A 15,167-nucleotide genomic window follows, 5' to 3' on the forward strand; every position below is an offset into this window, starting at 1 on the left:
GTGGGGGGGTCAGGCTGAGGCATAATCCTCCAGTTCCTCTGGAAGGGGGGGGGGGGGGGGGTCACAGTCTACATGTGTCTAAACATCTAAACACAAAAGCAGGCGCCCGTCCCTCTCCCTCCATTGCAGTGTGGGATTATTTACTTTACTTGCCTTCTGTAAAGAGAGACACTTGTTTTTTATTGCCTCCCCCCACCTCACACACACACCACCTCTCTTCTTCTCTCCTTCCACACTTCCTGCAGAACATCAAAAGATCCCTCCCCACCACACCAAACCTAACCTGCCCCCCCATCCCCCCACTGACCCTCCCCGCCCCCACTCCCGCTCCCCTCCCACTCCCCACTAGTGTTCAGTGTGTCTCCCGTCCACAGAGGTGTGTTCCGGAACACCAGTTGTGAGACACATGAAACACAAATCACAGCCCCCCATATGCCCTTTGAGACAATGTAGCTGTTCATCTGTGGCTGTGGGGGGTGGTGTGGAGGGGACTGTTAACCCTTTCTCTGCCTGCCCTGCTAACCCAGCTGCTCTGTGTCCAGGACGGCACAGACAGATACACACAGCCTCTCACAGTGTATTAATAGGACATACTAGTATAGTATAGTATAGTATAGTACAGAACAGGTCCACTATTAGGAAACTAATGGGATGTATACATTGTACTGAGACACTGTGGCGGGAGAAAATTAAAGCTGGACGCTTGCAGTTTAGGAGTGTGGGCAGTACTGAACCAAACTAGCGGTTTTCTTCCCTGATTGTAGCTGATGTGTATGTTCTGCAGAACAAATCAAGACAAACAAATCCCTCTCTCTTTAGCAGTTGTGACATTTCTCCCTCAAATAATAATGCATGGAAACTACAGTTTAATTCTATCTAACTTATCTTAATGAGGTGGGTTGTTAGAAATAAGGGGTTATTTTAATCAAGTGGACTACTATTGCTGTTTGCATACAGCATATATCAGAACACAGAGGGGGTGTATGTTAACTGCCAATTCGGGGTTACAGGTTACAGTTTATTTCTTTTTAGTTTAAGGTTATTATTTTACTTGTTGACTGGTTTTTGAAAGTTGATTTCTATCGCTTTTTTGTGTGTGTAATTTTGATTGTATGTGTTGCTGTTTGGTTTTTAATAAACAGTTTATTTTGGAGTTATTTAATCATATGCAAGAGTCAACATTTTCAATTCACGTTGGATGATTTCTCATTTTCTCAGATTCAAACCTCTCTGACAGATAGCAGTTTGTGAATTGTGCGATTAATGAATCGTTTTATAATGTGAATGAATTCGTTTTTGCCAGTTTTTGCTGGAATTGCAAATTCGGCAGATTTAAGTGGCAGATAAATGAGAGTGGACCTGTATAATATTGTATACTTTAGCACAGTGCAGCCCAACCCTTGCCCTACTATACTGTATGACTATACAAATGTACAGCATAGTAGAGTATATTACACTATAGTACAGTACAAAACAATACAGTACTTTACAGTACAGTTCAGCAGAGTTTCTGAAAGATAGTGCTCACCCTGATTTCAGATCATCCCAGAGGTGTTCTGTCCACAGCATGGAGATTAGTACTGTGAGCTAGGGCTGCGTGTCTCACGGTCCAGTGTAGGTCCACAATGAGGGCACTCTCACTATATATACCTGAGTATACTTGCATAAAGAGCACTGCTCACTGTACAGAGACACAGACACACAGACAAACACACACAGGAGGTGATTCTGCAGTATTCCATTATTCACAATGTGCGGCTTTGTTCTTTTAACAGTCAAGCCAGTTTTGCTGCTGGGCATTGTTGTTAAGGGTGGTTAGAGATAGACAGAAAGATACATAGAGAGAGAGACATATATATGTACAGGTAGGTAAGGTGATAGCTTGAGCCCTGACAAGTGCCAGGATGTGCAGGCAGTGTTTGTGTTCTGTGGGAGTGCATCCGGTGACAGCCGTGACGGGGGGGGGAGTTCTGCTCTGCTTGTTTTCCTGTGAAGTGTTAGGGGCAGGGCAGCAAACTGACCTCCCGGGAAGACCGCAGGGCCCCCCGTGAGTGACTCCTACTGCTGAACTGCATGCTGTCCATTCAAGCACATTGTACTGCATTGTACTGTAATTGCACTTGTATTGTAGTGTATTGTGCTATAATTGTACTGCATTGTATTTTATTATTGTACTGTATTGTGTTATATTCTCTGGTATTGTATTTTCATTGTATTGTATTATACTGTTACATTGCATTGTACTGTACTTTACTGTCTTCTCCTGTTGTGTGGTTTTGTGTTGCATTGTATGGTGTTGCTCTGAATTAAACAGTATCATTTTGTATTGTATAGGGAGAATGACTCTTTGAAACCACACAGTCCCACTGTAAATCCTTGCTGCTGATTGGCTAGCAACCACATGACATCACAATTTAGAGTCTGGCAATGGCATTAAAAAATGTAAAAATGCAGTAAAATCATAGAGTATTCATGGTAAGATCATATTCAAACATGGTACAAAGGTGGTAAAATAATAGTAAAAAAGTAAAAACATGGTAAAAACATAAAGTATAATATACACACTGATACATACACACAGACCACATGGGGCAAAGATTGCACTCCCCTACAAAATCCCCCATTAAAAAAAAAAGTTTGAGCCCAGGCGGCTGAGCTGGATCTAAACCTGCTTCATCCATTCATTTTAAATCACACGTTGCTGGTTAGAAGGCAGAGATCCAGAGCTTTCAACTGCCGCACAGCTGTCTATTCCTTTCATGTCTCTGTCTCCATAACTCTTTCTGTCTCTTTCATGTCTCCCTTTCTCTATATCCTAACGATGTATATCATATCACCGTTATATCATCATTTTTAAATGATTTGCGATAATGATTTGTATCGTTGGCAGTTTGATGTTATCACAGCTGACAGTGGTCACTACTTCATCTTAAGCAGAGGTAGAGAATTCGACACGTTACTGTGTCATTTGGCTACCACAATACACTACACAACACAAGAGTTTATCATGTTTTCTTACTACAGCCCAGAGACAGGATTCTGAGGCCAATTACATTTATCCTTTTTCTTTATTTTCCTACAATGAGTTTATAGTACGTCTATTTGGGCTACTTTTGATTTCCAACTTTCCTTGACTGCTAGCAAATTCAGCTGAAGTTCTGAAAATACATTTGGGAAATTCTGGATTTGTGTATTGTTTCTACACTTGAGCATACTCTCTAACAAAATGTACACAGATTACGGTAGAATGCTGTTGCAAAGTGTAATATTTATACTGGTAATACTGAAAAAACATATTTTATTAGTGTTTTTCATTGATCTCACCTGTGTGTAATGGGTAGTCACTAGGATATATTTATTTGATGGCTTTTGAGTGCCATATGAAGGCTTAATGTGTTTTTGAACAGTGTCTTCATTTTGTCTGAGACTTTGGAGTTTCAGCCAGTACAGTGTGTTTTTTTTGTTTTGTGTTTATAGTTTTGAAAACATTGAGTATCGTTTCAGGAAACATAAATGGAATATAAAATGGATGTAAATTAAAAACTGATAAATATATGATTGACTGCTGATTGGATATCGACCATATGACGTTCCAAGTCACCCTTGGAGTAGAGGTAATCTTAATGTTCTACCATCGTATTTTCAGAGAGAACAAGACTGCATGTCCTCGAATGCAGAATAATAAAAATAAAACAGAGCAGAAGAAAGTCTTTATCCTCCAGATGAACTCCAGCTGAGTTTCCAAGGCGACGCTGATGGAAGTGGAGGAAAGAGAAATGTCAGCGGTGATGTCACTTCAGCGCTGCCGTCCTGTGTCGCCCCTGGGCACGTCACTCTTCGAGCGCAACCCGACGCCGCAGAAAGAGAATATCTCATAAAATATAATACAACAAGCTTTGAAAGGCTCCCTGTGTTAAGATCCCGGCTGTCTTCACTCAGAGCCCATGGAACACTGCAGTGGTAATTATCTGCAGCTTTAATGTGGCTGAAACTGAGAATAATTCTCAGCAATTAAGAGTGAAGGGCAGGTTAAAACGGAGAGGAGGGGGAGGGGGGTATTATAGAGTTCCCAAGAGGTTGGGAGAGAGGGAGTGGTGGAGAGAGGGGTGGAGGTCGGGGGCGAGTACTGACAGGGTGTTGGGGAGGGAGAGGTTGTGGTTACTGTCTTTGAGAAATAGTGAGGGGAGAGAGCAATTTTACAATGATGAAGAGGGAAGGGAGGGAAGAAAACATAGAAAAGAGGAAAGGGGTGGTGGGGACCAAAGGTGAAAAGAAGTAAAAAATTAGAAAAATGACTTGAACAGATGAAACCACCGCCATCTTGCCTCCTCTTTCATCGCATTGTACATTGGCGCCTCGGCTCGGCCTGACTCCCTCAGCCACAGGGCCAATTAAGTAATTATCAGTTAATTAAGTCATTAACGAGGCACGTGGACTGAAATCCCGAACCCCCCTCCTCTCCTGAGGATACATCTAACACGAAAGCAACATGACGCTGCAATAAAAGGAAGACGACGCGGCTTCTTACTACAATCAGAAACCGCCGAGACAAATCCTATTCTCATACGAGAGCAAGAGACAGTGTTCTTACCACCCCCACTAACAAAAAACACCCTTCCTGAGAAATCCAGCTCCAAATTCCCGTCCTGCCCACCCCATTCTCTCCAAGCAGGTGACCTCAGCCCAGAGGAATCTACTCTTCTGAGCCTCTCCTGCATCACTGTCCCCCCCCCCCCCACTCCTGCAGACTGCAACCTGCTGCCACTCTGCCAGGGAGGGGCGGTTGCTTGTGTGTGAGAGGAAAGGAGGGGGTGCAGCACCTCAATTGCTGTTTATTGTCCAGAACCGCTGTGTTCCATTTTCTTGATCTCTAAACACAAAATATTCCTTCTTTAGAAGCCGGGCTGGATGGTTCAGTTTCCTTGGAGACTGTTTTGATGTTTTGTGTCGGGGATGAGCCACCCTTTGCCATAATCCCAATGTTTGTGTACGTCTGGAGTGGCGGTGGCGCATGGGGGGGTGGTGGGGATTACCTGGGCAAGGTGAGTTAATTTGGGGATTTTGATGTCCTCTCTTTTTCCAGCTCTCCCTCCCCCCCAGTGCGGTGCGAGCGCCAGAGGCGGTGTTGGTCACGCTGTGTCTGCCTGCTGTGTGAACCTCGCATGAGCAAAGCATGGCAGCGGGTTTAGGTGTGTCTGCTGCATTCCAGTGCTCCCTAAAGGGAACAGGGAACAGGGACCAATGACCAGGAGCTGCCTCCTCTCCTGTGTGGTGTCTCTCCTTTTCTACACGCATGTCATTTATTTAACTTTTCATAACAGGACGTATTGGCATTGCATATCACTCACACACACAGGGCAGCACAAACGACATACTCACATTTCAGTGTTTCAGCTGCCATTAAACTAGCAGCCCTGCGGGGGAGAGAGAGAGAGAGAAGGAGACAGATTGTGAGAAATATATATATATTTTATTGTATTAAACATTGTGAAATATTATACCGTATTTCCATATCTATATGTAATGTATAATTGCTTTGGCAACACTACGAATTTGTAAGTCATGCCAATAAAGCACTTTTTGAAATTGAAATTCTTAGGCAGATGGACAGAGACAGAGAAAGAATGAGAGACAGACAGGGAGACAGAGAGATGATGTCATGATCTTGTCACTCTGAGAAATCTGACCACTTTAATCTGTTAAAGACTTGAGGTAGTTTTGAAATGGGATGCTGCCCTACTTCCACAGAGAGAGAGGGAGGAAGAGAGAGGGGGAGAGATGGGCTGGGCTGGGATGGGCTGTAGGATTTTGTACTGTATTATACACACTGCACTATACACTATGCATATTTTCCGCAGTTTAGAAGAAAGTGCATCGCTGTCCCTGTGCAGCGCCTGTCCTCTCTGGGCAGCCAGGTCTGCCTGTGTCATGCTGTGCTTGATTCGGATCCCTCTCTGCTGTGTATCTCAGACAGTGAAGAGATACTCTCAGGGTTTAGGGCTCTGTTTAGGGCCCAATGACTCTGGGGGATATGTCTGAAGATGCATCCAGAATTTAATGTTCTCTTCTGAATGGGTAATGACAGTGGATAGCAAATTAATTCAACCCTGAATGTGAGGGTGGGGGTGTTTCTGTAGGATGTTTTTACAGAACTTTACAGTTTTACAGTTCCTTTGTGAGGCTCCTCTCCCTGGACTGGGCCTCTTCATTCAGCCCAGTCAGCTGTGTCCTCAGGGCCTGGTTGTCTCTGACCTCAGATAGCAGCTCATTGATGATCCCCCTGCTCTCCCTCTTCAGCTGGCTCACCTCGTCCTGCAACTCCTGGAGCTCAGCAAACTCCAGCACAAGCAGGGCCTGGCTCTCGCAGAGGGGCTGAATGTAGGGCAGTGGTGAGAGGTCAGCAGGGGGGGGCTGTTGTCATGCATGTTGTTCACTGCAGTGGGGGCATTGTCATCAGTGGTGATGTCTTCACGGTCCAAGCCTTCAGAGTCAGTGTCCGCCTGGTGTGTTCTCTCTTTCTCTGCCTGCTCCTTCGCTGGTGAATGGTTGTGCTGTCGGCGTCCATTTCCTCCAGGCTCGCTCTGCCTGCCTGAGCCGATGCCTCTCTTGTGGATGCTGTGGTTCTTGTTGCAGAGAGCAGTGTGCCAGGCCTGCCTGCGTGGCGTGTGGGAGATGGGGCTGCTGACCCTCCTGTCCCCAGTGCAGCTGCAGTGTCAGTACTGTATGGCTTCCTGGACTTTGCACTGCTGAGCTCTGCAGGGTATCGTTTCTCCATGGCGACTACACTCAGTTTCAGTTTTACACTGATAGTTTCGCATTGAAACATTTTGTTTCCTCTTTCTTCTTACTGTCTACTTTTCCTTTCATTATTTTCAGTCCTTTCTTTCTTCTCTTTCTCTTTTCTGTTCCTCTGTCTCTGTTCCTCTCTCCTGTGTGTCTCGGTGTCCTGGGAGGATCTTGATAGTTTTTCTTGTTTGTCGTTATTTGACTGATTCCTGTTCCTGAATTTAATTCCCTATTTTGACCACCAATGTCCTTAATGTCAATTTAATTAATTTATCCAAGAAATAACCCAAAAATAACTTATTTTTTTAGTAGCTCATCTTACCAATGACTGCTCTGAAACTCTCTCTGCCCCCCCCCCACACACACAGCCCATTTCTCTCTCTCTCCATTTCACTGAATTTCTCAGGTATGCAGTAATACAAGATCAGCAATCCTTAAAGAAAGGCAAAACAAAACAGAACATCTCTACAAAACAGTTCAGATATCCCTATGTGTGTCACTATGTGTGTGGTGTGCGGTGTTTGTGTGTGTTTGTCAGTGTGTGTATCAGGTTATTACAGTATTCAGTATTGAGTTCCTCATATCACAGCCTAGTAGCACAATGCCCTGTAAGGGATCCTAGGGATTAGTGTGGCTCTTCATACAGAATGGCACTTCCTCCCTGTGTCAGCACCGCTCAGCACCGCACTGCAGTTCACACAAGGCCATGGGCCACATTATATCACTGTACAGAGAGAGCGCCCTGTTGTCAGAGAGGAAATGTGTGTGTGTATGTGTGCATCGCTGGCTCATGAATGCTATGTGTGACAGTGCTGTGCTCTCCTGCTCTCCACTCTCCCCCACATCCCCTCCTCCTGCTGCTGCTGTAGGATCCTGTGCAAGAGCCCTGTAATCAGCCGTCTGGGCCTGAGAGAGAGAGGAAGAGAGAGATGGAGAGAGAGGGAGAGAGGGAGAGAGAGAGAGGGGTTGTGATTCCTGGGTGCCCCAGCGGCACAGAGAACACACAGCATCTGCCTGGATCCTTGTGATTGTTTCCTTCTCTCTTTCTCTCCTTCCTTCTAGCCATTGGGTGTGGAGCACCAATTATCATTCCAGGTCGATGTGGTATGGTGTGACAGGGCTGTGGCCTCAGCCACGGAGTGCAGCTCTCGGTCTGACCCTGCAGTGCCTTCACTCTTCGCCTCCCCAGCCCCCTATCCTCTAGGCACACAGGGTCTCCGATCTCTCCTCTCATCCTAGCAGCTTTTTCCATTAACGAGCTCATTGCACTATACTGCTTTGTACTCTACTTTACTATACTGTACTGTATTCTAATGTTCTGTATTGTATTGTATTATACACTCACCTAAAGGATTATTAGGAACACCTGTTCAATTTCTCATTAATGCAATTATCTAACCAACCAATCACATGGCAGTTGCTTCAATGCATTTAGGGGTGTGGTCCTGGTCAAGACAATCTCCTGAACTCCAAACTGAATGTCTGAATGGGAAAGAAAGGTGATTTAAGCAATTTTGAGCGTGGCATGGTTGTTGGTGCCAGACGGGCCGGTCTGAGTATTTCACAATCTGCTCAGTTACTGGGATTTTCACGCACAACCATTTCTAGGGTTTACAAAGAATGGTGTGAAAAGGGAAAAACATCCAGTATGCGGCAGTCCTGTGGGCGAAAATGCCTTGTTGATGCTAGAGGTCAGAGGAGAATGGGCCGACTGATTCAAGCTGATAGAAGAGCAACTTTGACTGAAATAACCACTCGTTACAACCGAGGTATGCAGCAAAGCATTTGTGAAGCCACAACACGTACAACCTTGAGGCGGATGGGCTACAACAGCAGAAGACCCCACCGGGTACCACTCATCTCCACTACAAATAGGAAAAAGAGGCTACAATTTGCACAAGCTCACCAAAATTGGACAGTTGAAGACTGGAAAAATGTTGCCTGGTCTGATGAGTCTCGATTTCTGTTGAGACATTCAGATGGTAGAGTCAGAATTTGGCGTAAACAGAATGAGAACATGGATCCATCATGCCTTGTTACCACTGTGCAGGGTGGTGGTGGTGGTGTAATGGTGTGGGGGATGTTTTCTTGGCACACTTTAGGCCCCTTAGTGCCAATTGGGCATCGTTTAAATGCCACGGCCTACCTGAGCATTGTTTCTGACCATGTCCATCCCTTTATGACCACCATGTACCCATCCTCTGATGGCTACTTCCAGCAGGATAATGCACCATGTCACAAAGGTCGAATCATTTCAAATTGGTTTCTTGAACATGACAATGAGTTCACTGTACTAAACTGCCCCCCACAGTCACCAGATCTCAACCCAATAGAGCATCTTTGGGATGTGGTGGAACGGGAGCTTCGTGCCCTGGATGTGCATCCCACAAATCTCCATCAACTGCAAGATGCTATCCTATCAATATGGGCCAACATTTCTAAAGAATGCTTTCAGCACCTTGTTGAATCAATGCCACGTAGAATTAAGGCAGTTCTGAAGGCGAAAGGGGGTCAAACACAGTATTAGTATGGTGTTCCTAATAATCCTTTAGGTGAGTGTACTGTACTGTACTACACTGTTGTACTATAATGTATTGTCCTCTACTGCACTATACTGTATTGTATTGCATTGTATTGTATTGTTCTGTACTGTGCTGTGCTGTGCTGTATTGCCTTCAGTGAGATGAGGTGCTGTGAGCCACACCCTGTTGAGAAACTGCAGGATCGCTTGCAGGGCTCTGAGGAGAAGACCGAACTGCTGCTCCTTGCCAGCTGTCCCCCAGCTGCCCTGCCTGCCCGCAGTGGGGCTAACGTTGGGACACAGGTGGCATCTGCACTCAGCCCTCCGCAAACATTTGGACAAGGCCCAGTCCACAGTCACCATCGGTCCTCAGTGTGTCAGACTTCAACCTGGACCAGCACTGCCCTTGTCTTCTTGCAGTACAGATGAGTGTTCACTCATGACAAGACAGAGGGCTGTAGTGACAGTGCAGTAGCATGGTGCTGTAACAATAGAGGGCTGTGCTGCAGTAACAGTGTAGTCCAGTAGTACAGCAGAAACGTGATAGGATCAAAGCTATTTCTGTGGCTATTACGACATCTCCTGGTGGACTTAAGAATTGCAATATAAGAATTTTTTATATTACTGTATCATAATACAATACAGTATAGTGTATTACACTACAATACAATGTATTACCCATGACAGTATACTAGGGCAAAGCCAATAAGCTTCTCTAGGTCAACAGACGAGGCAGTAAAAAATGACTATATGTAAATAATATTTCCTTAAAACTTGCAACAACTATGCAAAAATAAGGATGTATTTTGATTGTTGCTAAGGACACTATTTGTCCCCTTTGACACTGATTTTTTAAAACTCCTGGATTACATTATTTGACTGAGCAAGGCTTTATTTTGGAGGGGTATTACAGTTTTGATTTTGCATGGCATTTCTGGCTAGGCTAGTCCTACACATTTGGGTTGTGCTTCTGTACCACCCTTAGTCTTTCCTTAGTGGGATCTCATTTGCATATTAAATTACTTATGGATTATTGCTTCTTACAAACATAATTACTTAATTACATACTGCCAAGAACACTACGTTTTATATTACTGCCTGACATAGTTTATATATACTTCTCCTAACTGTACTACAACTGCTTACACTAACCTACAAACTATCACTGAATTACATTTTTCAATTACATTACTACAATTCGGGGATCACTGAGGCTCACCGGTGGATAAAACAACGCGCTGTTTACTATACATACGTTGGCAGAGGACGTATACGTAGAGTGGAGCTGTCGAGCTGTGATTGGTCAGAGAATCACACCTTAATTTTATCCGAATTATAAAAAGACAAATGCGAATAGACCGGCTACGCTATGTCTGACTGCAAAGTCAGTAGAGCTGCACTACTGCTAATGTATTGTTTATGTGTATGTTATATGTTTAATTGATAATTCACAAATAAATATAATGTAAGAAAATCACCACTTTTTGAACGCAATTTACGGCAGACGCAAGACTTCCGGGTGGGTTGCTGCTGCGACAAGCACCGCCCCCTGTCGCTCTCCCGCACTGTGATTGGCTGAGCCCGGCGAGGTCAAAGGTATCCCCGTTCTTACGCTGACGTCGCTCTGTTCGGGAAAATGGCCGCTGCGGGGATGTGTGTTCGGGCTCGGGCTGTGGTGTCTGGGTTCAGCGGGGCGCTCCTCTGCCTGTGCGTCCTGTTGGTGACTTTGCACAGAGCCGTGGCCGACGGGCGGACCCTGGTTTTGTTGGACAACGTCAACATCAAAGACACGCACTCGATATTCTTCCGGAGTCTGACCGGTGAGTCGGTGAGGGATCCGGGCAGCTCTGTGCTTCTGGGGTGCGATGCAAACTTGTCTGCTGAAGTTGTGTGCATTTTGAGGTCACAAATGCGCATTTAATGTCTCCTGGTGAGATGCATTTTTATATTGTTCTGATCATTATTGCAAATCAGTTTCTAAGTGTCATATCAAATATTTATATTTTTGTCGGTTTCAGTGATCAAAAATAAGTAACTCCAAAAATACTGTTAAGCCCCCAAAACCGGGATTTTACTTTTTACTTCTGCAAGGTGTTGGGTAATATCATGGCAAGTCTGCGTTTCCTTCTGAAGTGCAGTTGACTTCCTGTATTCCAGTCCTTTCCCCACCTCCCTTTTTTTTTTTTTTTGCATAAACTATCAACTCTGATCGTGTCCACCTCGGCGCAACACCCTGCTTCCCACGACATGCAAACGTGTCAGACAGCCAACCAGTCAGTCACCTGAGGTTTGAACAACACACTGCTGGCGGCTGCATTTCAGACTCCTGCCTCCAAATGGATCTAAGCTGTGTGGATTTATACTGTCGCTGCACTGTGTTGCTCTGTAGGAAGAATAGTTGTGAATCTTGTCCTGGCAATGAGTCTTTCTTCTAAAATGAGCATTTTGGCTGTGTAGGGAGTGTTGTGCACAGGGACTCTCTGTCTTGGTGTCTGACCTTTGACCTCTGCGTTTCAGACCGTGGGTTCGAGCTGACCTTCAAGACCGCAGACGATCCCAGCCTCTCGCTCATCAAGTACGGGCAGTTCCTGTATGACCATCTCATCATCTTCTCCCCCTCAGTGGAAGGTACAGTCTTTCACAGCACAGCACACTTGGTGCACAATAGTAAAGTATACGACACAGAACAGTGCATTGTTGCACAGTACACCATAATGCACTACAGCACTGACACAATAACACACTCTCAGCTCCTGATGTTGTGTTTGTTCTCAGATTTCGGAGGCAACATCAATGTGGAAACCATCACTGCCTTCATCGATGGGGGGGGCAATGTCCTGGTTGCTGCCAACTCTGACATCGGTGAGCCTGAATACCGAGCAGTCTGCATGTCTGTCTGTCTCTCTCTCTCTCGTCCATCTGTCCTCACTAAACTCCCAAACTCCTTCTGCGCCCTCTCTCTCTCCAGGCGACCCTCTGCGTGAGCTGGGCAGTGAGTGCGGGATCGAGTTTGACGAGGAGAAGACTGCTGTGATCGACCATCACAACTACGATGTGTTGGACCCTGGGGAGGTGAGGCTCCGCCCCCTGCACAGATGCCCTTCATTCTAGACAAACATTATGTAAAAATATATAGACGTGTCAGTTTGTTCTTTAAAATATTTTAAAATGTATTGCATGTAAACCACAGCTTAAGATCATTGTGCTCTCTACCCCCCCCCTCAGCACACCCTGATAGTGGCTGACCCAGAGAACCTCCTGAAGGCCCCGACCATCGTGGGCAAAGCCAGCGGGAAACCGGTGCTGTTCAAGGGAGTAGGGTGGGTGAGCTCTTAATCATGTCATATACAGTATGAGGAATAATTATAATACTAGGACTGGACTGTCTCTCCAGGGCCAGGACTGCAGACCCTGCTGTACTGTACTGTTTCTCTCCAGGACTGCAGAGTGCGGTGTGTGTGTGTCTAGTGAGTTAACGTGTGTCCCTGTGTGGGTGTGTTCATTTAGGATGGTGGCCGACCCTGACAACCCCCTGGTGCTGGACATCCTGACCGGCTCCTCCACATCCTACTCCTTCTTCCCAGACCGACCCATCACTCAGGTAAACTGGGGGAAGTGTGTCCAGTCTGATGTGGGTGTCGGTGACTGCGTTACTCAAACCAGAAAACGCAGAAGTTTGCTTGTTAATTTTGCTTGCTTTGTCGTTTAAGTAAAGAGAAGCAGAGCCTGATAACCGCCAAGGCTTTGTCTGATTTTCTAGTTGTCTGGTGCTGAGAAAAAACTGATTTTTATAATGGTCTCTCGATCTCACCCTCCACTCCCAGTACCCTCACGCAGTGGGCAAGAACACGCTGCTGGTGGCGGGGCTGCAGGCTCGGAATAACGCCCGTGTCGTGTTTAGCGGCTCCCTGGAGTTCTTCAGCGATGCTTTCTTCAACGCGCCTGTGCAGAAGGCTACACCCGGCTCCCAGAGGTAACCTAGCAAGCCCTCTAACCCTACTCAACCACTATTTAGTAAGGCTGAACTCTAATGCAGTAGACATAAATTAGCCCTGCACCTTAATGTCGTCACCACTTCAGTCCTCTCAGACATCCTACTGTACTGCATGTCATTAGTAAAGCAAATGGCTGACAGTGACGTAACACCTCTCCCTGTGTATCTCTGTATTTGTGTGCCAGGTACGCTCAGACTGGGAACCAGGAGCTGGCAGTGGCTCTGTCTCGCTGGGTGTTTAAGGAGGAGGGGGTACTGCGCGTGGGTGCCGTGTCACACCACCCCGTCGGGGAGATCAGCCCCCCCAGTGCCTACACCATCACTGACCTTGTGGTGAGTGTCTCTCATTATCCATGTTTGTCCATGTTTCCTTCTCCCTTGCTCCATTGGTATGTGCCTCTCTCTCTGTGTGCATAGGTGTGTGTGTCAGTCTGACTCTATGAAGTGTACTGAGTTTGTTCCAGATCACATTGCTCAACTGAGCGGTTAAACCGTTAAGTAACCTGTGGTGGGTCTGTCTGTCCCTGCAGGAGTACACCATCGTGATTGAGAAGCTGTCCGAGGGGAAGTGGGTTCCCTTCGACGGCGATGACATCCAGCTGGAGTTCGTGAGGATCGACCCTTTTGTCAGGACCTACCTGCGGAAGAAAGGTATGGACATACACAGCAGTAACGTGGGGGGCGTCTCGTGCATTCCGTGTACCAGTCCGGTCTCTCTCTGTGCCTCTGCCGGCTAGTCCAGGCTCGCTGTGTAAACTAGTGCACAAAACTTCAGAAAACACTCTGATTTAATTGTCTCTCTCTCTCTCTCCAGGTGGGAAATACAGTGTGCAGCTCAAACTCCCTGACGTGTATGGGGTGTTCCAGTTTAAAGTAGACTACAACAGACTGGGATACACTCACCTGTACTCCTCCACACAGGTAAGAGCCCCAGAGATGACCAAACAGACGCAGTACACAGGGGGTGGGGGGTGTCACTGGATTGTTCAGCCACTGATTTGTTGCAATCAATTACAGCTATAAATCTAAGTATGTAAATGGCACATTCTGCGCTAACAGCTGCTAAATTTAATTGCATACTTGATTGAGTGTGCATGAGAGTGGAGGTTGTGGCAAGTGGCAGCTTGCATCGCCGAAAGTGTTTGGTTTGGTGCGTGGGAATTCAAGCTAGCTCTTGTGTTGCAGTGTTGTGTTCAGGTGCATGCTGGGAGTGTACAGGTGTTAATGTCTCTATCTTGCGTTCTCTCCCCCAGGTGTCAGTGCGCCCTCTGCAGCACACTCAGTACGAGCGTTTCATCCCCTCTGCCTTCCCCTACTACGCCAGCGTCTTCTCCATGATGGGTGGGCTCTTCCTGTTCAGCATTGTCTTCCTGCACATGAAGGAGAAGGAGAAGTCGGAGTAGAGGAGAGGAGAGGAGAGGGAGGCAGTAGGGGAGAGAGGCAGGAGAAGCCACAGGGAAGTTGAGTCTGGTGGCTGTTGTACCCCAATCCAACATGAAGCCACTGTCAGCCATCACAACTGCAGCAGCAAGAAACCCGTCTATCAGACTGGGAGGACACTGGGGGGAGGGGGAGTATGGGGGATTGGGGTGGAGGCTGATCAGGAACTCTGTGCTATTTTTCTCCAGGTTGATGTAAAAGGAGATCGTAAGAGTACTGCTGGTTGGTTGTATTTTGTTTTTTAATTTTCTGAGTTTACCTTGGTGATCATCTGGGATTGAACTAAAACATTTGTATAAAAAAAAAAGATTGTTTTCTAAGAGACCCACAAATTGTTTCTTTGTCTCCATAAATCAGAACAAATAAATGTGACATTCCACCCTCCCGAAACTGCTTTCATGGTCTTTTTCTACTCCTGTGCTTCAG

The 15,167-nt window shown here is 46.1% G+C and overlaps 1 protein-coding gene across 1 annotated transcript; it reads left to right on the plus strand.

The window, feature by feature from the left end:
• Positions 1–10,908: 10,908 nt before the first annotated feature.
• ddost (dolichyl-diphosphooligosaccharide--protein glycosyltransferase subunit (non-catalytic)) lies at positions 10,909–15,131 on the plus strand. Its single transcript, XM_066690758.1, has 11 exons — positions 10,909–11,127; positions 11,825–11,935; positions 12,083–12,169; positions 12,276–12,379; positions 12,533–12,627; positions 12,815–12,908; positions 13,132–13,280; positions 13,487–13,634; positions 13,832–13,952; positions 14,116–14,222; positions 14,555–15,131. Exons 1-11 carry the CDS (start codon positions 10,944–10,946, stop codon positions 14,702–14,704), a joined length of 1,350 nt encoding a protein of 449 aa, XP_066546855.1. The 5' UTR covers positions 10,909–10,943; the 3' UTR covers positions 14,705–15,131.
• The last annotated feature ends 36 nt before the right edge of the window (positions 15,132–15,167 follow it).

The sequence above is a fragment of the Amia ocellicauda genome, chromosome 18 (genome assembly GCF_036373705.1).
Source record: "Amia ocellicauda isolate fAmiCal2 chromosome 18, fAmiCal2.hap1, whole genome shotgun sequence".
In the NCBI taxonomy this organism is placed as follows: Eukaryota; Metazoa; Chordata; class Actinopteri; order Amiiformes; family Amiidae; genus Amia; species Amia ocellicauda.

Bases quoted from the DNA above. Each gene is read 5' to 3' on its own strand.
- ddost (XM_066690758.1), top strand. From the start codon at position 10,944: ATGGCCGCTGCGGGGATGTGTGTTCGGGCTCGGGCTGTGGTGTCTGGG. The intron at 13,635-13,831 runs GTGAGTGTCTCT...CTGTCCCTGCAG, and splicing joins ACACCATCACTGACCTTGTG to GAGTACACCATCGTGATTGA. The intron at 13,953-14,115 runs GTATGGACATAC...CTCTCTCTCCAG, and splicing joins GACCTACCTGCGGAAGAAAG to GTGGGAAATACAGTGTGCAG.